The sequence below is a fragment of the Sebastes fasciatus genome, chromosome 5 (genome assembly GCF_043250625.1).
Source record: "Sebastes fasciatus isolate fSebFas1 chromosome 5, fSebFas1.pri, whole genome shotgun sequence".
Lineage (NCBI taxonomy): Eukaryota > Metazoa > Chordata > Actinopteri > Perciformes > Sebastidae > Sebastes > Sebastes fasciatus.
In genome coordinates this window covers 22,943,717-22,961,576 of record NC_133799.1, presented here as the reverse complement: position 1 = coordinate 22,961,576, position 17,860 = coordinate 22,943,717, and the positions used below count along the sequence as shown (strand labels likewise).

Below are 17,860 nucleotides of genomic sequence, written 5' to 3'. Positions count from 1 at the left end.
GGAAAAAGGTCAAGGGTCAAGTTAGGCAAGGCTCAGCCAAATGGCAAAGGTTAGGATAAGGGGCTAGGGAATGCATTATGTCAATGAATGTCCTCACAAAGATAGAAGTACAGGGAGGTGCGTGTGTGTGTGTGTTTTGGATAATCATGTATTCCCGTCAGGTATTACTTTATCACAGTTGCCTACACAAAGATACACAATGACTCATCTTCTTCTTTGTTTTAAAAAACAAATGCATTTACTGTAATAAGCTCCCACCAACTTGAATTAATCATTCTGCTACTTAGCTTTTTTCTTTCAAAAGTGCAAAATGAAAACAATTAAGTTCAATTATGTCATCTTTTACCAACACTGTCGCCCACACTGATAACAAGCTTCCCTTAATTGTCCAATGGAAACTCCTGACGTCACTTCTCTCAGCTGTCGCTTCCGGATGCGATGAAACGGGCAGAGAAGAAGAAGAAGAAGGAAAACACCGCACGTACATACATGGATTAATTTAAATTGAATTAAAGTGCGCCAGTGGTTAGAGTCCAAGATGGTTGCAGATAGTGCGTGTTTAAAGTTCTTAAAGTCCTCATAGTTCTCATATGGGGGTCAGCCTGGGTTGTGGAGCCTGATGGCTACCAGCATGAAGGACTGACCCAGGCGCTTTGTGTTGTGCTGAGGGGGGATGGTCATGTATTCCCGTCAGGTATTATTTTATCACAGTTGCCTACACACACAGATACACCATGACACATCTTTTTCTTTGTTTTAAAGGGACTGTTTGTAACTTCTAACACGTATAAATCTACCGGGTCGGTGTCCCATGCGTGCTCGCGTGTGACTACACTGTTCAGACAAGACTCCGACACAAACTACACGGAAGCACCAAAACCGCAAAGTTCTATCTAGTGAAGCCCGTCTGTTAAACAGTGTCAACTCTTCCTGCTCCAGCCCCCCGACCACGGGGAAGACACAGGGGAGACCGTAGCTTTGGTCTCCAGGACCGGAGTCTCTGCTGTACTCTGCTCCGCTGTCTGCCTTCCTCCACTCACACAACGCGCGCGTTCTCGCGCTCCACCTCATGTGCATGCCCGCACACTCCACACTGCAGGAGAGTTAGTAGCTCTGAGAATATCTAGTGAATGTACAGTGGACGTTTGTGCAGAAATAAATGCTGCAGCTCCTCCAGACCAACAGAGGTTTCCCGTGTCTTGTGAAGTGACGGAGCTCTACAGAGAGTTACGTTGTCTTCTCGTTACCGACCGGGTGCCGGTGTCTCCTCTGCTCTCTCTGGCTGCGGGCGGAGAGAGCAGGGAGACACGCTGCAGAGCCCCGCTGCTTCAGCCTGCACTTAGGCAGGAAAAGCCAACACTAGGATCAGATCTAAATCATGTTCATGGAGAGACCTTCGTCTGGTCAGATAACATTACTGCCAAGCAGCGTAAATATAGAGTGATATTGTGGTTTTAGCTGATGTGTTTCGCCTCACTGTTTTGAGCGATGCTCGTTCAGGTATATTTAGAGCGAGCAAGCGCGAGCCCGACGCTGACTTTCGTTGATTTCACGGCCACAGGTGTCGCTGTTAACAAGCATTTCTGAAAGTTACAAATAGTCCCTTTAAGGCTCAGACAAATGGCAAAGGTTAGGATAAGGGGCTAGGGAATGCATTATGTCAATGAGTATCCTCACAAAGATAGAAGTACAGTATGAGTGTGTGTTTTGGATGGTCATGTATTCCCATCAGGTATTATTTTATCACAGTTGCCTACACAAAGAAACACGATGACACATCTTCTTCTTTGTTTTAAAAAACAAATACATTTACTGTAATAACTTTAATTAATCATTCTGCTATTTAACTTTTTTTTTTCTCTTCAAAAAAGTGCAAAATGAAAACACAATTAAGTTCAATGACGTCATCTTTTTACCAACACTGATAACAAGCTTCCCTTAATTGTCCAATGGAAACTCCTGACGTCACATCCTGTCAGTCAGCTATCGCTTCCGGATGCGGTGAAACGGACAGAAGAGAAAGAAGAAGGAAAACACCGCACGTACATTCATGGATTAATCCAACTGACCAGGCGACACATCACTATAAATGACAGAGGACACACCAGCAACCGGTCACAATGGATCCACGGAGACTAATAACCATCTATAAGACTGAATAGCGGTGTTTATCGGTGTTTAACGTCGGAGGATCGGTGCTTTTACCGTGTTTATGTGTCCTGCTAGCTTAAGCCAACGTAGCGTTAGCTGGTGAACGTTAACGGCTCCTCTCTCCGGTAAAACAGCACCGTGTCGTTATTATTGATATATAACTCGTCTCTACAGGTGATAACAGAGCTTGACAGCGTGTTTTATTGTCAGTGAAAGGCGTTTTAAGTAGTTGTTTTTGGTCACATTGGAAACTGCTCTTTAAAAAGAAGGACAGAAGTTTTCCTTATAATATCCAGAGCTGAAGGTTTAGATGGCAAAATGGATGTGATCTGGACTTCAGTCTCCTCTCAGACAACACAGCAGATAGTTAGTAAATAACGCTTCCTGTTGGTGTCAGCTGTTAGGCTCCACTACGTTTTCCTCCTTCTTCTTCTGCTGACAGGGCAACTTTACAAACAAGTGTCCTGTGTTTGAAGTGGAGCAACTCTTCCTTGTTTTTGTTTTTTGTTGAGGCACAACTTCTTCTTTTTTTTTAAACTTAGACTATAATAAGCTCTTCAGATCAACAGGTAGGTCTACTGTTGCTGTCATATACATGTATTGTATGTTATTCTGGTGTGTGAAGTTGAGTAACTTGTTGAAGTGGAGCAACTCTTCCTTGTTTTGTTTTTGTTTTTGTTGAGGCACAACTTCTTCTTTTTTTAACTTAGACTATATAAGATCTTCTTCAGATCAACAGGTAGGTCTACTGTTGCTGTCATATACATGTATTGTAATTCATCTTTGATTTTGGCAGCCATATCGTACATGAGCCAACTCAAAGCTCAAACCGGTATCTCAACAAACAGGACAACTGAGGCAGGATCTGGAAAGATTCATCAGTCTTTATGTTACTCTGATGATATGACAAAGACATACTTTATGTTGAAATATGCTCCAGATCCTGCCATAGTTTTGGTTTTATTTGCCCATCTTGGTTCTGAGATATTAAATCTCGGAGATGTCTGCCTCCACCTAAAAATTTAATTTGTAGTGCTTACAGCAGCCCCTTTCTTTATCACTTGCACACCACATTCAATCACTTTCCAGGACACGTTATTGGCATGTTTTGGTGTAAAAAGATGTGATTGTTTTTTGATTTGTTGAGGCACAACTTAATTTTTTAACTTAGACTATATAAGCTCTTCAGAACAACAGGTAGGTCTACTGTTGCTGTCATATTAATGTATTGTATTGTTTGGGGTGATGTCATGTGGTGGCTCCACCCAATAATTATTCTCATAATCTTTTTATTAGCAGCTCAAAAATATGTTCAATGCAAGGCAGCTTTATTTGTAGAGCACATTTCAGCAACAGGGCAATTCAAAGTGCTTTTCATAAACATTCAAGAACATTGCGATTAAGTGCAAAAGAACATTAAGACATAATTAAAACAGTTATAAAAACATTAAAGATAAGAAAATAAAAAACAAGCTAAAAATAAAAGCTAGGATAGAAGCTAAAATAGAATATAACAAGAGTAAAAGCTTTAGTGCAGTATAAGATCATTATCTGGTTTAATAAAAGGCAGCAGCAAACCAGGTTAGTCCCATTGAGATCAAAGATCTCTTTTACAAGAGAGACCTGGCCAAGATGGCAGCAAGACAGTTATAGTGAAAGTCAACACATAAATTAACAACATTAAAACTTGCTCATACAAAACACTTGCACACAGACAACCTGGACTTCAGCGATTTCACCAGAGCCTTAAACTCATTCAAGGTAACCAAGTTTTGAAGTTGAAGATCAGATTGTACATTATTCCAAGCGGTAGGTGCCAAAAACCTAAAAGCTTTCTTTCCTAATTCAGTCCGTACTTTGGGAACAACAAATTGCGAAATGTCCATAGAACGAAGATTATGACTTCCAGTTTTCCTTTTTTAAAGTGAAGACAAGTAAGAAGGAACTAAACCCAAATCTATTAGTTGATAGACAAAAAAATAATAATAATCAGCAACTATATTGATAATTGATTCCTTGTTGATGTCTTAAAGGGAGATTGGTCAAGTATTTAATACTCGTATCAAAATGGGAGTGGGCAAATATGCTGCTTTATGCAAATGTATGTATATGTTTATTATTGGAATAAATTAACAACACAAAACAATGACGATTATTGTCCGGAAACCCTCACAGGTACTCCATTTAGCATAAAAAATATGCTCAAAACATAACATGGCAAACTGCAGCCCAACAGGCAACAACAGCTGTCAGTGTGTCAGTGTGCTGACTTGACTATTACTTGCCTCAAACTGCATGTGATTATCATAAAGTGGGCATGTCTGTAAAGGGGAAGACTTGTGGGTACCCATAGAACCCATTTTCATTCACATATCTTGAGGTCAGAGGTCAAGGGACCCCTTTGAAAATGCCAGTTTTCCTCGCCAAAATTTAGCGTAAACTGATCCTGCTACAAAAAGAAATTGGCATTATTATCGCGTTAACTTTGACAGCCCTACTTATAATCTTTACATGTTACAAATTAGCTGTTGTAGAAACATTGTCATCATGTTGCCACTTTGACTGAATGCATTATACATTACATTGTAATAAGTATCTCATTGTGTGAACACTGGGATGATGTGGATTCATTAGCACACTGATTCCTCTTGTCTTCCTCCTGCACGCTGAAGGATGAATGGCCTGTCTCTCAGCGAGCTCTGCTGCCTCTTCTGCTGCCCGCCCTGCCCCAGCCGCATCGCAGCCAAGCTCGCCTTCCTGCCCCCTGAGCCCACGTACGCCTTCCTCCCAGACCCAGAGACCGGCCCCGCTGCAGCGGGGGCAACGGGGACGGCCAGCCTGCGGGCGCGGAGCGGCGCAACGGTTGCTGGAAGCGGAGGGGCCGGGACTGTGGAGGGGAGATGGAAGCTCCACATGACGGAGCGAGCGGAGTTTCAGTACTCGCAGAGAGAGCTGGACACGATAGAGGTGTTCCTCACACGATCCAGCCGAGGGAACCAAGTCGGCTGCATGTACATCCGCTGTGTTCCTAATGCCAGGTAGGTCGTTTGAAAGGTTTACGCACCTTTTGAGTCAGCGCGGTAACAGTTAAGTGACTGTGTGTTATAGATCACAGCTTGCGTGACCTTTGTTATTCATTTTTTCGACACTGTGTCACACTTCCTCAGAAGTGTTTCCACACCCTCCTTCCTTGTCAGTCTTCTTCCAGCCACATCCAGGTCTACTTCCTTTACTTGCATCCCTGTTGACTCAGCTGACTCCAAGATAGTCTATTCCTGCTTTTCCGTGGATCACTTACATTTATTTTAACAGTTTTATTCTTCAAAATGATTCTGTTTTCTATCATTGTTTGTCATGTAGGTTTGTAGGAACTCGAATGTTGAGTTTCACTGGCGCCTGGTAATTTTGCTTCACGATAATGATCATATCACGCTAACAAAATATCCAGTGAGTCAGAGATTAAACATTTTCAGCTATCTGGCTTTCTTTCCTGTAGATGTGTGTCATTGAATTTATTGGCAGTGATTGGTAGATGGTTTTATGAGAAGTGATCATATCATTTAGCAGCAGAAGTTTTACTTTATGATGTACTGTACAAGTATTTAACTTCAGTTTTATGCCCATCCTGCTGCACTGAGCTGCTGCTGATTAATTTACTAAATCAATTAAAAAGACATGGACAGGCTTGTGTTACAGTCTGTGTGCCCTTGTATTAATGTCTATCTAGTATTACACAAGAATGACTCCAAACTAGACCCGATATGGCAGAGTCATTGTTGTGCCACATTCTGAGTGGAAAGGCCACGAGCGAAGCTGTGGGCCGTACGGGTTCATAAACAAAACCACTGAGGGAGGATTTCAAAACGGTCAGTGTGTAGAGAAAGTATCGGATTTCTCAAGAGAGCACAACATGCATTCATGAATAGAAGGCGAGGGCTGGATAACCCAGCGCTTATAGTGGATACCCTGCTTCTCAGGTTGAACAAAATGTCTAGAAGTAAGAGTCATTTGACAAGCGTGGTAAACCAATCCTCCAACATGCTGCACTTTAAGACAAAGGCGCGTTGGCACGGAGTCAAAGTAGCCTCGCTCCTAACAACAGGTTGCTTATGGTTTGATTCAGTGTCGAGTTACCAGGTCGACGAACTGGATTGCGTTTGAGTCAGTTTGTGTCTGTTTTGATGTTATTTTTAATCCTTCATGTGACTCTTTCTGCTTCAAATGAAGTCCAGTAGAATCTCCAGTGTCTATACAAATGATGTGGCATATGCACTTGAACAAAGCCTCAACTAAAGATGCTAATTTTTATTAGTTTCTTGTGGTGTTTTCTAGTCCTGTAGGACCACTATTTTAAAGGCCAACTTCGTTATTATTCAACCCTATTTCCCCATGTGTTTGTGTCTAACAGACTAATGACTAAGTGACTTCTGTCTGTCTGTCTCCATCTCCCCTGTTTCAGTGCCTGGGACAGGGCTGCTGCCGCACTACTGCACTTAGACACACACAACAAACAGCGATATCCGTCTGAGAATAACTACTAATAATTAATGTTGAATATGAATAATGAATAATGTTGTGGGGTTATTCCTTATTTCATGGGCTATTTGGGGTTTTATACATTATTATTAGCTTTGAAACATTTGAGTCACCTAGATAAAAGGTTTTATTTCTCTGTAGGGTCCTTTCCATAATGTTGTCAGACACTTATAATAACAACCTGAGTCCATTAGTGGCAAAAACAAGCACTTTTAGTGGACATAACGTTACATTGACGCTGCTCACTTGCCCTCACGGCTTGTCCATATTAGTCACTTAGACACTAAAACATGAGAAAATAGGATCCAGGTTGAAAGATACAGAAGTTACCCTTTAGGAAATGTAAAGGATATTTCTCATGTAACAATAATAACCACAATATAATTGTCAATAGACTGCTAATATTTTCAACTATAACTAAAGTACTTGTCAGGGATTGTTGGCCCATCTACTAACCGGCGTCTATTGTATGTGTACCCTTTCAGATTTACAGTGCTCTTCTCCCACGGCAACGCAGTCGACCTTGGCCAGATGAGCAGTTTCTACATCGGCCTCGGCACTCGCATCAACTGCAACATCTTCTCCTACGACTACTCAGGCTACGGCGCCAGCACCGGCAAGCCCTCTGAGAAGAACCTCTACGCAGACATAGATGCCGCCTGGCACGCACTGCGCACGCGGTATGTCACGATATAATTAAGCCATATGTGTCCTTCCAGTGGTGATTAATTATACGGCGTCTTGCTCTGCTGAGACAGGACGCATAGTTTAGATTAGGAGCAAATCAAACCATGTTATGGATGGATTCAAATATCACTGCATTTTCTCAGGGGACAACACTCCTGTCTTCCGAAGAAAAAGCAAAAAGGGGGTGAAAAATGAAGATAGGCAGAAGAGGGTTGAGTAAAGATAAAGGTGTGAATCAAGGTGTCAGAGGTTGTGATCAGGACAGAGCTGAGATGAAGAGAGAGTGTGGACAGATGCCGTGGGAATAAAAGAGTGAGAAGGATGGATGAAAGGAGGGAGGGAAGGCTACGGGGGGAGAGAGATGTCTCTCAAGGACGTTGTGATGTGATAAAGTGTCTCATTAGTGAAAGCGGAGCCGCCTTAATGCGACTGTAGCCCGCGGAAGACATGACACCACCGAGCATTGACTAAGGGTTGGTTGAGGTGAATTTACATTTGGGTGTCGCTGTCACTTTTCACTGTAATGTAATTTTAGCATATTTATTAAAACATCTTTTCATTGGATGTTCTCAAAACTCTGCAATTAAAATCATTTTCATTATAATATATATATCAGGGCTGCCAGTAGATTAAAATAATTAACCGCAAACTAATTGCACATTTTTTTTATCTGTTCAAAATGTACCTTAAAGGGAGATTTGTCAAGTATTTAATACTCTTATCAACATGGGAGTGGACAAATCAACAAATTGTGTGTTAACATTACATTATCACGTTAACTTTGACAGCCCTATTATATATATATATATATATATATATATATATAGACTAAAGCTAGTGAAAAACAAAACATATTTCTATACAGTGCTACTGCCACTGTGTATGTGTCACTGCTGTACTTGTTTTGCTACAAGGCACATTAACCTGCACTATAATGGCTTCTCTGTATCTTTGGTGTTTAACCAGGTATGGCATCAGCCCAGAGAATATTATCCTGTACGGACAGAGCATTGGTACAGTACCCACTGTGGACCTGGCGTCACGGTACGAGTGCGCTGCCGTGGTTCTTCACTCGCCTCTGACGTCTGGCATGAGAGTGGCCTTTCCCGACACGAAGAAAACGTATTGCTTCGACGCGTTCCCCAAGTAAGTCTCTGCCGAGTGTCGGTTTATTTTCTCTCTCTCTCTCATCGTACCCTTTTCAAACCAGTCTCTTATCAGCCTCAAATATCAAATGGTTTGACATTCAAATTCAAATGCTATTCATTACATTTGTGTGTTTTAGTGCATGGAATGGTTAAGTTGACAAATAGATAATTGTCTGTAAGGATAACATGTTTGTCAAAGACATCTTTCTACAACAACAGAGTCTTTATACTCTCCTCTGTCTCCTTCTGTGTCCCATAAAATCCTTAAATAAGGTGTTCTTGTAAACATGATACACACACAGAGATTAAGCAGACTATTTTGCTGCCAGTTGGCATTTCCACATAATTACAGATCTGCCAACAGAAAAAGCGTAATTGCTACTTGCACTCGTGAAAGTGTTTCTTATCCAAGACAAACATCTGCGCTGAAAGAACAGCTCCTGCGCTTTTTGTTTGTGCTGTAATTTCAGTGTTAATGTCTTTTCCTGATTAGTGTGTGTGGATGTCATTTTTATTATATATTTTCATAGATGTGAGTAAGCCACCCAAAATACTGTAGTATTTCAGAGAAGAACTGTGTTGTCTTGCAGGACGGCAGCAACTGAAATCTCTTTCACTTTAGTCTAAAAGTGACCTCGCATGAGTGCAATCTTAGTTTATCTTTAACTTTTAACAAGAGTGTAGGACTTGCAGCCTGTTACTTTCCGGTAATAAAGTCTTTTTTCAACTTAATTGACAGTGAATGTCAGTTTACAGTGTTAATTTAGACCTGCAGCTTACACTGTGACAAGAAAAAAACAGGAAAATGTTGGTATTAATAAGCCGTAAAAGTGAAACACTAAGTAGCAGGTTGTGAAATTGAGTACTTTTTGGCGCTGTACCTGTTAGAGATTCTTTTATTGCTTCATATTCAGTTCCAACCTCCTCTGAAGAGATTTGTGTGTGACTCTAATGTGGGTGTTCACCGTAATGTGTGTTGCGCTACTGTGTTTTTATTTTTAAATCTTGGCCACTGAACAGATTCCCTTGGCGGGACGGTAACAACGGCGAGTAATGCTATCATTAGTGAGGCTCTATCCCTTCTGTTCACGTTGTCAGTTTAGTTTTAGTGGCTGCGTCTGACGGAGGTCAATAGCAGCGCACTGCCAGCCTTAACGCAGAGTCTAGTCCCAGATGGCACAAGTGGGTGAGGAGGAGCAGAGGTGGAAGGAAAGCAGGGGGATGCCTTGCTGTGTGTGTAGTGAGCTGAGAAAGCCTCCAGTGTTCGCTTGTTGTTCACATTCAGAGTGGGCAGCTGGCATCCCTCCTTCCTCTGTGTCTCTGTATCTTTCTCTACTTTTTTCTGTGTCAAATATATCTATATTCCATGGGATGATCTGTTTTTATGCCTCCATGACAGCCGTGGCCGGAGGCATATTTTGTTTTTGGTTGTACGTCCGTCCGTCCCATTCTCGCGATATACTATCAGGAACGTCTTAAGGGTGTGGCTTCAAATTTGGCACAAAACGTCCACTTGGACTCTAGCATGATCTGATTAGAAAGAACTGATTAAGATCATCGTGACCTCACAAAACATGTTTTTGGCCATAACTCAAGAATTCATAAGCTGATTATGACCATTTCACACACATGTGTAATGGGATCAAATGATGACGTGATGATATTTTGGACAGACATGGATTTAAACTGCAACTTGACTGGTTGGCGGAGGCATACAACAAGGGATGCACCGATCTGACTTTCTTTAGTCCCAATAACGATAGCGATACCTGGGCTTTCAGCCGATACCGAGTACCGATCCGATACCAGTGTTTCATTAATAAGCTGTATGCCTCACTGCGTGGAAGTGAAGTGGATCATTCTTTTATGTGTAAGGAAACATCAGGCTGGACGTAAACATTGTTTTCCTAACTTTGTAAAACATAACAAATAAATACATAGATATAAATTGACTGATTTGTTATTTATTATTAAATTAATAAATCGTACAGCAGCAACTTGGTAAAAACAAATCTCCAAAATTAACAGGAATTACAATTCAAATGAAAACCTTTTTAATGCAGCCACAAATTCATCAAAATTGGAATTGTTACTGTTACATGGAATTAAAATTCCAGCATACAATGTATATAGTTCTGTATATAAACATATAGAATTCAATTTAATCCGGTATCCGATTTCTATTGATAAAATCCAAGGCTCATGTTTGTCTGGTCGTGTCTAGAAGGTAACCCACAAGTTGTGAAACTCTCGGGAGATGGTTACGGTTAGGAGAGGTTGTCGGTTGTCGGGCAGCGAGTCTCGCAAGAGTTTTTGCAGATTTCTGATCAAATTTCGCAATTTGCGTGTTACCTTCTAGACACAACCTGTTTGTCTTCTGTCCTGTCCTCAAGGGTCAAAACTGTACTAAAGAGACGGGCGGGTCAGAACTGATGTAACCTTAAATTATAATATGTGCAAATTATCCTCACCCAGGAAATAAGACGATTTTTTTTGAGACAACTAAACAGAATAATAACTCTAAAATATCACATTTGTTTCAAAGCAATAAATGTTTTATAGCCTATAATTTACTGTCCAGACAAAACTGACGCCTCGCCGATCCATTAAGATGCTCTTATTTAATCTATAACAACATATTTTACTGACTTTTTTTTCCAGACCAGCAGACTGACCCACCACAATGTCACTTATTTATGACCTCATCCACAGAGCCAGTGATTTATGAGTCCGACTGCATTAACCCAACCTGTGCAATCTGCTTTCAGAGCTCTTTTACAGGGGTGGAGGGGGAACTAATAAAGGTAGTAAGTAAATCATCAACTTCTTAATAATCTCATTTATTCCCTCTTTTAGCATCGAGAAAGTGTCCAAAATCACGTCCCCGGTGCTCATCATCCACGGGACAGAGGACGAGGTCATCGACTTCTCCCACGGCCTGGCTCTGTTCGAGCGCTGCCCCAAGGCCGTGGAGCCTCTCTGGGTGGAGGGAGCGGGACACAACGACATTGAATTGTACAGCCAGTATCTGGAGCGCCTGCGCCGCTTCATAGGACAGGAGTTGGCGGTACAGCAGGCCTGAAACATCATCATCATCACCACCATCATCATCATCATCAACGTCATTCATTACCATGTTTCTGTGTCCGAGATGGAGGCATGTCATCTAAACTGCCCCTCAGATCACCAGGGGTGTTTCGCTTCACGTACTGTAGTGCACCTTTTAATGGAGCGTGGATTGATGCAACATGGAGAAAAAAAGAAGAAGTGTGTTCATCAACATCAGAAGTGCGTGAGTGTGAAAGACTTTGTCACAAACTGCATTTCGACTGTTGTTGGTGTTTTGTTTTTTTAGCAGCAGTTACTTTAACAGTACAGTTGCCGTGTGTTAACGTGGCAGCAGATATATTCCTATACTGTGCAATAATATGGACAGTGTCCACAGGAAACAAAGACTTTAAATGAGATTTAACAGAACAACAAACTGATTAGTAATCATGTAGATCAATAACGTTGTGGTCCACATGGAAAATCTCCATCAGTTTTCCAGCCTCCTCATAGAGTTTTGTGTGTAAAGTTTTGCTGTTAACCCGGATGGATAATGGTGAAGCAATGATGGGAAACACTAAAGAACACGTGTTGGGGAATATTTTTGGTTTTCTAATCACCTATTATTACAATAGCAAACAGGTTTGTAACTAAGTTCTCTACAGTTTTTATTAGTAACTCCTGTTCAATCTAATGCAATCCAATTTACAGCCCGACAATAAATACTTGATCAGAGAGGTTGATTTATTGCCTGTTGTAGTTACTGGTTGCGTTGTGTTGGACTGCATTATGTTGAACAGTGTTTACTAATATCTTATCGCTTCATGTATGTGTACATACATGCATAGAGATGAATTAGAATTTTGCGTCTTTCATTGTGTTTTTCACTGTACTGAACATTTTGCTCAGGTAACCCTGTTTTAGACATTAGGGTCAGTGTGTTCCACATTTGTTTGTGTTGTTTTTGTTTATTATGCAGTCGGCTAAATCTCCTCAGATGCTTTGAGCTTTCTTAAAAACACGTTCATCTAGTGTGTGGGGTAATTATCTTTATCTTATTATCTTTCATTTTAACCAAGTAATGAAGCAACTAGGGCTGTCAAAGTTAACGCCATAACAGCACCACTAATTCCTTTAACGCATTAACGCAACTTGCGATTTTTAGGATGTAACAGAAGAATTCTTTTAAAGCTAAAGTGAAGATACTGGCATTGTATGAAACTAGAAAACCTAAAGAATCCATCGGTACCAAACATGTCATACTAGCTTGTCGTGAAGGAGGTTAAATAACGCTCCAAACTTACGCTACATTTTGGCGAGGAAAAACTGGCATGGCCATTTTCAAAGGGGTCCCTTGACCTCTGACCTCAAGATATGTGAATGAAAATGGGTTCTATGGGTACCCACAAGTCTCCCCTTTACAGACATGCCCACTTTATGATAATCACATGCAGTTTGGGGGTAAGTCATAGTCAAGTCAGCACACTGACACACTGACAGCTGTTGTTGCCTGTTGGGCTGCAGTTTGCCATGTTATGATTAGAGTTGATAAGAGTATCAAATACTTGACAAATCTCCCTTTAAGGTAGATTTTGAAAAGATAAAAAATGCAATTAATCATGGACAAAATAATGCGATTAAATATTGTAATGGACTGACAGCCCTAGAAGCGAACTATGGTCCCAAAACTGCAGACCAAACTGGGAGTTTGGTGATTCGTTAGCTTTTTCATACATGTTTAACTCGAGTTTCCACAGTCTCCTCTGCACCACATCTGTATCCCAGTAACAGAGTGGCTGTGTTAAAGAAGTTCAAGAGCCTCAGAGAGAAAAATACCTCCAGCTCCTTCATTTAGTGGGATGTCTGAGAGTCTGTTAGTCCCGTCCGCTTTGTTTTAGTCTTGTTCGTCTTGTTTATGTCTCACACCGGTAGGTCACAGCTGTCAGCGAAGTTCCTGTTTCCCTCAGTGTCTGGAACAGAGAAGCAACACTAAAATTAAACAGGCCTCGGTCGGTGTTCTACCTCCAGACAGTTTTTAATCACTTTAAACACTGTCTGACGGCCGTATACTCCTCGTTTGCACTCCATCTTGAGGGCCAATTTTGTCAATTTGAGCAAGTATTTTATGAAAATTGAGACTGGATTTTCTCATTTTAGTAAATAATGATCTTTACATTCTGATGAATAATAATCAGTCCCACTCTTATACACTTACAAGCACAGGAACAGATGTTTTATCACTGTCACTCCAACAGACAGATTTATTGTCCAACATGATGACAATGTTATTCCACTACTATTTTGCTGTGTGTAGGTCTCTTTCCTGTCTGGTTTACAGGCTTTACAAGAACTACCTATAACATCTGTCTGTATGTTGAAGCATACATATGATAGTTCAGTATTTGTACTCTTTTTAGGCAGAGCGTCTTGGTAACACTTTTGGTTTTACACCGTGGTACAGTACATTTTCTAGCTGCTGGTTTGTAACAATTGGAAACTGTCTCTAGCATGTTGTACTGCCCTTGTGGTTGTTCTTTTTGCGCTGATTATTTAGGGGAATATCACTAACCAATATACAGTAAATTGTCCCGTTTTGGTGCAATGACCATCTATTTTTGTCTTTTGACAATATTGTAATAATTATACAAAAAGAACTGGCTCAAGATTATATCAGCTGGCTGTCCTGTTCAAGTCATTTTGGGTTGACTCGTAAGATAAATGGTAATCCCTTCCTGTTTACTGCCTGTTTTAGGTTCACTGCACTCCGTCGTGACAAAATCCCTTCGCTCTCTCACTAATGGTCTGTTTTACGAGCAGACATGAGGTGCAGCCTAAAGCGTTCATCTTAAAGGTGCAAGACTCACCAAGCCACTGAAGTTTAAAAATTAGAATCAATGAAAAAAGTGTTTTCTCTAACTGAGCTGATTTACCTGAACCTTAGACATTGAGTTGAACTTCTTAGTTGAAAACTGAGATTATTTTATTTTTGAAAAGGGTTTTCTTGTGTACGTATGAACCAAAGTGTAACTTTCTTTTTAGGGCTTTACCCAGCGTACCTGCTGTTTATGTTGGCATCTTCGTAACCAAAGCTATTAACTTTTTATTTATCTCTGTGGTTGGTCTTTTCCCACTATACAGTACATTTGGATACAAATTAAATGTGACCATTTGTCAGATTACTAAATAATTATCTTATTATGTTTGGTTTCAAATATGCAGCAGCTGAGTTTGAACAGCATAAATTACAAAGTTGTGGGTGTTGTTGTTGTTTTTTTTCCAAGCTGTTTATAATTTATCATTTGTGGAGGAGTACAACTAAGCAATACAGCACAGTCGTGAGTTTGGAAATGTTTAGGGGGAAACAAAGAGTGTGGGATGATTAAAGAACAATGATAGAGGAGCTTCAAGCAGACAAATGAGAAGCTTTTGTTTGTAAAGATAAGAAGTCTTTTTATTCAAATGTTTGGATTTCTGGTGTCACACATCGGTGGGTATCATTTTTTGTCAGCACACAATTGTTATTCATTGTTTATTATACTGACTTGTTTTTAGTTTTTGAAGATTTTTGTCTTTTTTTTCCAAGAATTGAAGAGAATAAGAAGTTAATAAAACATAATCAGAAATTGATCATTAACATGACTCTTGCGCTCTTTTATTTCCTCCATCCAGGTGTCGTTTTACAGTTTTTTTTCAATTGCTAACACACTAAAATGACACATAAAGCACAATTATTGAAACCTCAGCTCAAGTCTACAAAACTCTAAACACATTTTCTGCTTTGCACCCAATTTGCAATTCAACATGGCACTTTTTGCAAAACACTGTACACGGTTCTCTATATAAAAGACACAGGAATCTAATATAAAGTCACTTGATTGTCATTTCAAACACTATCATTTAAAATACCACCCCCAGGGACCAACTGGCCAAAACATGTCACCTGGCCGAACACTTAATTGCTTGAATGTTGGCTCATCAATCAGGATTCAAGCACTATAAAAATACAGTTTTTTTAATTATTTTATTTTATTTTATATTTATTTAATTTTTTTATTATTTAATTTTATACTATTATTTATTTATTTTTTAAATATATTTTTTATTAAGTTATATATTTTTTTCGTTCCCTTTTCGTGTGACCAAGACCAACATGGGGAGGGGTGGTCCTTTTTCTGTTTTCATTTCATATCACGGTCACTGAGTGATGTTCTACATTTGATAAGATGACCTTTTTGCCTCGTCTGCAAAAAAAGACCACAGGTGAGTACCTGTTTACAACAAAGGAAGCCAACATAGCGGCAAGAGGCCTGTTTTCAAAAATGTGTACTAGCAATTGAAAGAAAACGTTCTTCATGTTTTCTTTTTTTGTCTCCACAGATGTTTTCTCTGTGATTATGTTCTATATTCTATTTAGAATATGTTCTGTTCAGATTTTCAGTGCAAAATGCAACCTCTGAAAACGCATGGATGGGTTGACAGATTTTTACAATGTGGTGAGAAATAAATATTTTCATCAGTGTGCAGTACAACACACTCTTGTAATATCTCTCTCTCACACTCTAATGATATCACAGGTTATTTCATTGAGAGAGCGTTCCTATTGGCTGTGCTCCAGTCATGTGACCGGTGCTAGGCGGTCCTTCAAGAAATCTCGACATGGTGGCCGGGTCTCAACTTTATCATTTTACAGCTAAACCGTGCACTACAAGATGATTCTGAAAAGATTTGAGGCGAGAAATAGGCATTAACGTAACATAATATTGATTCATATCTGATCAGCGCTGCCTAGTTTGACGGCAGATCCCAGATCAGCTCTTACTGCTTGTTTTCCTCCAGTCTGTGAAATCTTGCAGATGCCGTTAGGAGCACCGGAGGACACAGAGGCACATGATTTTTTTCAGATGAACTGTTTCATGTACTACTGTCACGATATAGCGACCGTTTTATTAAAATAACTTTTTTTAAATCATATTTACTCCAATCTCGCCTACTTCAGCTTTAATTGATTGAGCACAGTGGCGTGCAACTGGTTCAAACAGAATCAGTATGAACCATGTGTGTGCCATACCGTGACAAAACTGGGTTTTTATAAATTAATGAATGAAGCGTTTTCAAAATCGTGCTTCAGCAATCGTAAAAACCTGTAAAGATGTTCTCTAAGCTGTGAAAGAACAGCCTTTTCTCCTGAACTCAATGTTAACGTGTGTCTCATTCAGACCCTGATTTTCCACTCGTGGCGGCCCTGGCACTCGGTGAATGATGACCTGCCTGGAGTGAAAGGCCTCGCAGGGCTGCACGAGACCGATCCAAGAACGGCTCGGGTGAATAATTGGCTGATGAGTAAATGAGTCTTTAATTGCCTGGTGTGTGAGTGTGTGTCTGTGTGTAGTTTTTGTCTCCCTCCTCTGTAGAGTTGCTGTGTGTTGGGATGAGCTTGTTATCATCTGTGCCAAAAAAGGTTCAAATGATGTGTTTTAATTAAATCAGTACCAAAGGACTCAGGTCTGTCCCAGCCTCCCCTCACTGCCTGCCACCGTGTAGAGTTGTGGGGAAACGGTAGACAGATGGATCGTAAGCTGAGCTCACTCTCCTCCCTCTGAACACACACACACACACACACACACACGCACACACACACTTGTGCCAGCTCGTTTTCAATAGACTACATAAACAATCTGGTGTCCCACTCAAATGCTCTTACGGATTAAAAGCAGCTGCAGCTCACATCCCCCTGCGTACGTAAGGCGAAGTTAGTGCAGCCTGACCTACTGCATCAAACGCTGCTACCACCAGCACCAACACTCCTCCACACTCACATGCCCGCTCTTCCACACAGCCCTGAGCACTGAAAGCCTTTCATGTTGACATGTATCAAAGGACTGTGGACGTGCAGGGTCTCGACAACAGAAGACTTAAAACAAGACTTGTGATGCAGAGAGCTTTGAAGCCTTTTGAATGTTCTCAATTTAAGGATTGTAGTGTGGTGAGCCTTCAGACTATCAGTTTGAGAGCTAGAGAAATAGGTACCATAGAGTATAAAGGGCCTGGATCAGGAAAGGAAACAGTCTTTGCATTGTCGCTGCGTGGATGTTGTCATTGTGTCAGCTGGGTGCATGGAGTTCACAGGTTTCCGTGACCTAATGACCTGACTGTGATGCAAGGCTGCAGATAAATAAAGACTGTGATGACACACTTTAAGAAAATACTGCAAGTATGCACACAGAGTATATCAAACTAAAGTTTTAAGGTAAAACAAAGTCATTATTTTGCAAGTCTCAGGAGTAAGTTTT

At 40.5% G+C, this 17,860-nt stretch overlaps 1 protein-coding gene across 3 annotated transcripts; it reads left to right on the top strand.

The window, feature by feature from the left end:
* The first annotated feature begins 1,988 nt into the window (after positions 1-1,988).
* abhd17ab (abhydrolase domain containing 17A, depalmitoylase b) lies at positions 1,989-15,204 on the top strand. Of its 3 annotated transcripts, XM_074635858.1 has the most exons (6): positions 2,538-2,663; positions 2,835-2,890; positions 4,824-5,189; positions 7,173-7,367; positions 8,341-8,520; positions 11,379-15,204. In XM_074635858.1, exons 3-6 carry the CDS (start codon positions 4,825-4,827, stop codon positions 11,602-11,604), a joined length of 966 nt encoding a protein of 321 aa, XP_074491959.1. In that variant the 5' UTR covers positions 2,538-2,663; positions 2,835-2,890; position 4,824; the 3' UTR covers positions 11,605-15,204. The 3 variants fall into 3 exon arrangements, with proteins under 3 accessions (XP_074491962.1, XP_074491959.1, XP_074491960.1); XM_074635861.1 differs by lacking the exon at positions 2,835-2,890 and having other exon boundaries at positions 1,989-2,720; XM_074635859.1 differs by lacking the exon at positions 2,538-2,663 and having other exon boundaries at positions 2,751-2,890.
* The last annotated feature ends 2,656 nt before the right edge of the window (positions 15,205-17,860 follow it).

Bases quoted from the DNA above. Each gene is read 5' to 3' on its own strand.
- abhd17ab (XM_074635861.1), top strand. From the start codon at position 4,825: ATGAATGGCCTGTCTCTCAGCGAGCTCTGCTGCCTCTTCTGCTGCCCG. The intron at 5,190-7,172 runs GTAGGTCGTTTG...GTACCCTTTCAG, and splicing joins CGCTGTGTTCCTAATGCCAG to ATTTACAGTGCTCTTCTCCC. The intron at 7,368-8,340 runs GTATGTCACGAT...GTGTTTAACCAG, and splicing joins TGGCACGCACTGCGCACGCG to GTATGGCATCAGCCCAGAGA.